This window comes from Bidens hawaiensis, unplaced genomic scaffold (assembly GCF_021521415.1).
Source record: "Bidens hawaiensis isolate Kalapana, Puna unplaced genomic scaffold, B.hawaiensis_p1.1 tig00419389_1, whole genome shotgun sequence".
NCBI classification, from domain to species: domain Eukaryota; kingdom Viridiplantae; phylum Streptophyta; class Magnoliopsida; order Asterales; family Asteraceae; genus Bidens; species Bidens hawaiensis.
Genome location: NW_027504844.1, coordinates 299,959 through 308,140, shown reverse-complemented (window position 1 = coordinate 308,140; position 8,182 = coordinate 299,959). Strand labels below are relative to the sequence as shown.

At 33.3% G+C, this 8,182-nt stretch overlaps 1 protein-coding gene across 1 annotated transcript; it reads right to left on the bottom strand.

Annotated features, from left to right (window-relative positions):
* Positions 1–1,247: 1,247 nt before the first annotated feature.
* On the bottom strand, positions 1,248–4,724 carry LOC143608518 (uncharacterized). The gene is made up of 6 exons (XM_077083532.1): positions 4,669–4,724; positions 4,025–4,139; positions 2,993–3,452; positions 2,846–2,914; positions 2,129–2,239; positions 1,248–1,425 (listed from the first exon to the last, which is right to left on the bottom strand). The coding sequence occupies exons 2-6, from the start codon at positions 4,118–4,120 to the stop codon at positions 1,262–1,264; spliced, it is 900 nt and encodes a 299-aa protein (XP_076939647.1). The 5' UTR covers positions 4,121–4,139; positions 4,669–4,724; the 3' UTR covers positions 1,248–1,261.
* Between the last annotated feature and the right edge of the window lie 3,458 nt (positions 4,725–8,182).

The window sequence follows — 8,182 nt, the reverse complement described above, 5'->3', positions numbered from 1 at the left end:
GAACCTATTTCCGTTCAAACCAGGCAGTTTCAAGCCGAACCAAGTATGTCAATGCATTTCTAAATGTGTCATTTTAACCCGAACCTATATGGCAACGCAACTAGAAAACTTGAGAAAAAGAAACAACTTAAATCAACACTAGAATATTCAAATCCATAACTAGAACTAACATATAATATAGTCATTGCAGCATCCAATACGAGCATAAACACAAATGAAACACTCCACAATCAACACTATTAACAGCTCCCTTGCCACAAATCAGGGGATCATCGGGCATCTTCAAACACAAATAACTTTAGATTGTGATGAAAAGCGGGGCCGAAACCAAACATATATATATATATATATATATATATATATATATATAGGTCTTTATTTACAAGTTGTCAATAATGGCATTTACAGAAGCTCCCTTCCGTCTCTAACAAGTCCTGAGTTGCTAACATACTTGAGAGAGCGCATGCAGGTGAAATCGCCAAGTCAGATTTTATGTTTGTTTCTGCATCGACAATGTTATATTGTGTAGCAAGTTGCTTATACTCCTGTTTCCTTGCGGATTTCTTTTTTAAAGAAAAAGCGTTTTGAATCTTTTTCTGCAGTACATGTATTTAAATATTAAATCAAGAAAATGTAAGGTTCAAGCATCCAATAATAATAGATAATATTAAACCAAAGGTATGGACCGAGCCACTAACGTGATCACGGTCAGATTTTCACGAAAAGTATGGACCGAGCCACTAACTATGAACATGAAAACCAGCCAGATTCGTTGGGTCAGCCTAAGTTAATTTTTATTTTTAGCAAAATCATTAGTTTGTATTAAAAAATTTAAAATGATAAAAATGGTTCATGAATATAATACACAGCTGTATACTCCAAAATGGAAAAAAAAAATAATGCATAAATAACAAAAACTTAAATGACCGACTCGTTAGACCGCCAAAACGGAACCATACAACCTCACCGCAGCAGCTAGGCCAAATGCTTTCGTTAAAGTTATTCATCAATTTAAAAATAATTAGTGTCTAATATGATAAAATCATTTTGTTTCATTAATAATCTGACTATTTGAATAAAATGATTCTGGAGGTTTCCTTTTAAGCTATTTGGTATTTTACTCGTTTGACCCGCTAAGCAATCAAACCTAACAATCCACTTATTAACGGTTCAAAACTGTCACCTCTAGCCTTCAAACATGCTCAGAAAAAATTAAATTAATATAAAGTAAAGGAAAAAATAAATACCTTGTATGACCGCCTTATTTCTTGCTTATGGTTGTCAATACAAAAACACTTCCATCCACTAAAACATAGGTTTCCTCAAATTCTGAATCAGATTCATGCCCGATAGGTTCCATGATTTGCACATTAGCATCACTTTTAGTTTCCTCAACTAAATCTGTATCGCAATCTGCTGAGCTTCCTACATAGTATAAATGACATTAAAAATAAATTTGTAACGGGCCATAAAGAAATATAATTAAACAAAATGAATGAGCCAAAGACGTTAGCAATAAAGAACCAGGATACTTATTAATTTAACATTTTACAAATAAATAATTCTACAGGTATGTACGTCAGTACGTATTCACCATAATAGAATTTCCTAGTAGTTCCTAACCGAAAACCAACTGATCTGAATCAGATATGTGCCTAAGCGATGAACCAAATTCAACCAATTTATTCGGTTCGGTTATCCGATTAAACCTTTTATTCGATTGAATTCTCTGACTAAACCTTTTATTATTCTGTTTATTCGATAGAATTCTGTACGGTTATCCGAATAAGCAAGATTTGTGAAACAGATAACCAAACCAACAACCGGATTCACAATTCAAATAAGAATAGGAACTGAACCAAAAACCAAATTCACAATTCGGTTCGATTATCCGATTAAACCAATTATTATTCGGTTTATCCAATGAAATTCGTTCAGTTATCTGAATAAGCAAGATTTGTGAAGTCTAAAACCAAATTCACAATTCGGGATTGAGAGCCAAACCAAAAACCAAATTCAAAATTTGGTTCGCTAATCTGATTAAATCGGTTATAGACCATACATGGAAATCACAAAAAGTTAAGTAATAAGAAACTTCAAACAAAATGAATTTGCGTAATTTCATTACCTGTACGAGGCCTGAAAACCTTATCACCAACAGATTGATCACACTTAGTATTATCACTAACATGTGAACTTACTGAAGAAACGCACGCACGCGCATTATTTTCACATAAATCTGCAATAAAAAAGGAAAACTAAACAAAATTAGAAATTAAAATTATACTACCAGAAGCATTCATGGTACAATCTGATCTCTGATAGCAATTTCATAAGTCGGTGTGAATAGTGTTTAGTTTTTCAATTTAAGCTTATTTTTACCCCTAATGTACGCCCTTAACTCAGTTATTTATAATTCAATTTGATTTTCCTCTAATAACTTGTGTTCGTTAACTTTTGAAAAAAGTTGAAAACGAAGTTGTTTTAACCTTTTATCTTGGCATTCCGGTGCAAAATTTGCGAAAACGGAGTTTGTATTGGAAACAGAACATTTTTTTGGTAGCGTAAGCTATACGAGTGCCGGTACCGTGATGAAAACAACACGATTCCAACCTATAATCAAAACGGGCCGTACGTGTGGTATTGTCAGAACTAATACTAGTATTCGTCTTTATGGTTTCCACAGTTGTGTTAAACTTTTTTTCTACATTCCAATATAAATTTTGGTGACAACGAAATCGCAGTCAGAATAGAGTATTTTTTTGGTATTGTAAACTATATGATTTTATGGTTTTCAATCAATGTAAAACACATTAATTGGAAACAGTGAGTTTATACACGTTACCTGTATGAGACACAACTCCACCAATAGACTGAGCAGTTGATGTATTAGAACCGCTACTTTCACATGTACCTGCGCAGTCCACAACCGATAACATGAAAAATATTTATATGTTTAAACATGATAAAAGACGTATTTATAAAGAATTACCTATGCGTTCAGCCCTTACAATATTACTAGAAGACACACGTCTAGATCTTTTCACTATCTTCGCACGCGACTTAGAAAACACAGTCATGCTCGGTTTTTCATTTAACGCTTTTGTAACCATCCGGTCAGAATTATTTTCTTCATCTTTATCACTTATTTCCCAATTAAAAGATGCAGCCGACCAGTCTTCCCAAAGATCATCCTTGGAGTTTGATTTATTTTCGGAAATACGCTTGACACGAACAGGGTTGATCTTAGTAGCATCATCTTCCTTAATGCTTGATATCGGTTTTTTGTGAATTCCAAATTCAAGATAAGGGTTAAGTGACAACTCAGCACCGGCAACTCTAGAAAGATCCTTTGAGGATGGTGGAAGCAAATCCTGCATGACATCAGAGCAGAATCTTTTCATACCTGCACCGACTGTCTGCACTTGATTTTCAATATATTTAGCTGTTTCCTGGAGTTAAAAATGTCCAAATTAGGTTACAATATCCATATTTAAGGAATCAAAAGAATAAAATGTCCAAATTTTTCCCATATTAAATGATTAGTTTTGTAAGTTGGTATATGAAAGTGATTAACCAAAACTGAAAATTTGACCAATTAAACATCAGATAACCAAAAGGAGAAATTGCATATCCAAACACCAAAAACCGAGTCATGTGACTTCCAATATACATTGCTTCAAACTTTCGTCCAACTTAGGTTAAAAACTTTCAAAATAGACTAAACATGTCCAATATTAAGAAATCAAAAGGATAAAAATGTCCAAATTATGTTACGAATGTGATGAAGTTACAGTAGGTATGAAAATAAATAACCAAAACTGATAAAACATTCAGATAACCAAAAGAAGGAATTGTACATCCAACTATCCAAGCACTAAAAACCGAGTTATGCGACCTAAACGAATCATTTCCAAATGCAAACTAAAAACCGAGTGATAACCCCCATCCGCCCTTTTTACCAACACAAGCGTCGAATTTTATAAGTTGAAAGTAAGAACAATAAAAACGGGTTATATTATACCTGAGACATAGCTTCTTCAACCTCCAAACACATTGCTTCAAACTTTTGGTATATATGACCGACCCATGCAATCCCTTTAAGATCCATCGAATCCATGTATCACCGCTACGTAAACCTGCGGGTACGACAATTGTTTCCATTAAAAGATTAATTCTGTCAAGTTCACAAACTACACTACAAAACATTATTATTATTATTATTATTATTATTATTATTATTATTAAAAGAAAGACACATATGTTGTATAAATCCGCGCAGCTATTTGATCAAAACCAGTCAGATATGTATATTTAAAAAATTGCATATTAATTCCAATCCGATTAATCACTAGTCCCTACTGCCCAACAAGACTTGTACAACACCGCAACAAAAAATTTAAAACTCGACCCGTAAACCCGGTTTTAACATGAAAGTTCATCTTTGGTATCTACACATGACTCATGATTAATTCTTCTTTTATATCAATTACATAAAAAAAATTAAAAAACACCAGATGATAAAATTAAAAAAAAAACAGATAACTGTAAGAAAAAGCGTAAGATTTGATACCAGTCAAATAGCGATGATGATCGGAATAAGAAACATGAAATAACTAAAGGATGATGAATTGATTTGAGTAATATTATTATTATTGTTATACTTACCAACAGAAACCCTAAAACGAACGAAGAAACCCTAGAGTTTGAGTTTGAGTTTGAGTTTGAGTTTGAGTGAGGGTATCAAAGACGTACATACGGAGATAACCATGGTTTAGGTTTTCTTTTTCTTTTAAGCTTACGTGTCTTCTACACCGTCTAATGTTTCCTATGCTTACGTCTGCACGTGTTGGATGATCATTTTGTCTCAAATACGCATACTCGTGCCCATATCAATTTAGCATATTTGGTGCGGGTATTATTTGTTTTTTGTTGATTTTCAGTACATAGACATGTTTGGAATTTGTAGAGGTTTAATTGTGATTCTTCATATTTAATATAAACGATAAATTTCCCAACCATGTTATTATTGAACAAGTAATAAACGCTTCTTCAATATTAATATAACATTCAGCACTCGAACAAACAAACAAATCATTTAAAGTCGGCGAACGGATTAGGGCTCTTCAATACTATCTTGTCATTAAATCGGCGACAAATTTGGTGTTTGTACTAATTTGGTATCCGTCACGTACTTGTACAAGTACCGGTTCTGGACTAATTAAGGTTGTTTTTACTCGTACTTGTACGGGTTTCAAGATCGTCGAAAATTTGAAAATTAAAAAGCAAAAGTGATACAAAAACGGGTACCGTGTCAAAATACATGTACATGTACCAGTATCATACCGAAAAACTTGGTACCAGTATCGATACATGTTTTTTATTAATTTTCGGTACGGATATAACCGGGTACATGTGTGAGTATTGTACCAAGCTCATCCCTAGTTGTCGGGTTTCAAAAGTTATCTATACTGGATTTTTATGTTTCTAAGGGATATTGTTTTTTAATACTCTCAACTTCCATCCGTTGTTGACGGATAACACTCCCAACTTTCATTTTATTATCATCCATTCCCATCTTTCACCATATTTTCCTATACCACTCCCCATCTAATGGAATACTAATTACGTTAGTGTTTTGGACAAAAAAATCAAATTAGTTGAGGGGGTGAAAAATAAATTTAATTTGTTTAGCATATATCCAAATTTGACTTCACCCTACACTATATCAAACACCACAACTCCATCGTCAGTTATCAAACTACCACCACCACCACCACACCTCTGGTTCATCAACACCAACACCTAGAACATCTTTCCTCCCTTCTTTCTTTCAAAATCACACATATATCGTGGGAAGAAGGGGGAGGATGGAGAGAAGGACGGAGATGAAACGGTACCGACGTTGATCCTAGAACCGATTATCCGACATGAAGGATTAGGTTCAGGCGGTTCCAAACAATTCAACTTCTCTAACATATATTTTTTTGGCCCGATCTACGACTTACTCGAATAGTTCTGGTGCTTAAAGAAAGATCTCAACAGTTTTTTTATTTTTCCTACAATCGCGGCTAGGGTTCCACGACAGAGCCTATGCGACATCGCATGGCTTCCAGCGAGAGAGTAGCCAAAGGGTGATGAGGTAGTCGTCGATCTAGTGAGGGATACATCGACAAAGTTGCTAGAGAAGCGGCTGAGCGAGGCATATTTGAAGCCGGTGGTGGAGTGGTGGTGCTTGATCTAGTGTGAGGTGAATGCAAATTTTGGTATATGTTAAACTTATTAAAAAAGATTTCACCCCCTCAACTAATTTGACTAGATTTTTTTTCCTAAAACACTAACGAGGTTAGTGTTTTATTAGACGAGGAGCGGTGCAGGAAAATAGAGTAAAAGTTGGGAGTGGTGGGTAATAAATCAAAAGTTGAAAGTGTTATCAGCTAACGGGTAAGAGTCGAGAGTATTAGAGCATTCTCATCCAGCCCCCTATTGTATGCGAGAGGTGTTTTGATAATTTAGACAGTGATTTAAGGTGTTGTGAGTGAAAAATTTTTATATTTTAGAGAACACAGTGATTTTAAGGAGAGAGAAAATATAATGATAAAAATATAAAAATATATTATTTAATTGAAATTAAAAGAGAAAATGTAGTGAGTTTTTGTGTAACTTTTTAGTTCAGAAAGAAAATGGGATGAGAATGCTCTAAATAACCCTTTGTTTTAAAGACAAACGGGTAAAAATCATTAAAACAAGTTGGTCTCCTAGAATATAATAATTTTAGTTTGAAAATAACATTTTTACCCTATCGGGGATTCCATGCCATGATTTTTGTCAAATCATCGTTCATGTTATTAAAAACTAGCATGGTTAGACTTGGTAAAAAATACAATGAAGAAAAATAAGTTAAAAATTGAAACTTTCATACATTTCTTAAATTGAGTTTAGCATCATATAATGATCAAATTGAGATTATTAAAATCTAGGACCCCTGAAAATCATTTCTCGTCCTTAACTTATTTTGAAAAACAAACTATTATTAGGCTATGTGTAGTGTTGGGGCTACAAATGGGCGATTTGTGCCATGTGACACCCAATCAACAAATTGATGGTTTTTATTTTAGTGGTGTAGTAGTGTGGTAACCCAATATATATATATATATATATATATATATATATATATATATATATATATATATATATATATGGGAATGTTATCTTAAAAATAAGTAGTTTCCTAGGAAAACTAAGAATAAATCATAGCCATTGGATCATATCAATCAATGGTTGAGATTTAAAATTACCAAAAACCGTCATAATTTTCTAGAATTACTCTTTCACAATTATAACCGACATAGTTTCATAGAATTATTCTTTCACCATAGGTTTTAATGCCAAATGTCAAAATTTTATTGGTTCTTACCATTCTTAGAAAACAACTTCTTTTTATTTGAACCCTTATATATATATATATATATCAAACCCGCCCCCCCCAATTCGCTTATTTGTAGCCTGGGGGCGGTATTCCCATTAATTTGTCGCCCCAAATCCTTTACCACTACACACACCTTTATTGTGATGATACACATAACACATTTTTGGATTATATATGATATTGTCTTTCACAATTTGCAAGTAATAGAAATACTTATAGACAAACTCACTTGAGTCGTATTTAAAATACCAACTCATTTTAACACCTTTGTAGGTTAGATTACAAGGTAAATCACAAAACATTTTTTGATGCAATCCACCGGTGTTACATAAAACTTTTTTATGTGTTCTATATAACGACACCATATATTTTTAAATAATAACGCTTCAAATCCAAAAATAGAGAAGGCAGAATATTTTGATTAATCTTAGTTCGAGCTCGAAAAAAGTAACCTTCGTATCACGAAACATGATAACCTTCATTAAAAAATATTAAAGATCCGCAGCCAGACACACTTATAATAAAGATCCGCATCTAGACACACTTATAACCCGTATACAAATTTTTAAAATCATCTAATGTAAAAGATATGTAAAAGAGGATTCTACTTCCATAGTTCCATGTTTGATTGTTTTATTAAAGAAGAAAATCAAAAGGAAGACGATGAAGGACCATACATCTTTGCAACAATGTCGGTCCTCTTGATTCAGCCGGTTTTGACAAAAATTGTGGGTCGGACCACCATGTATAATG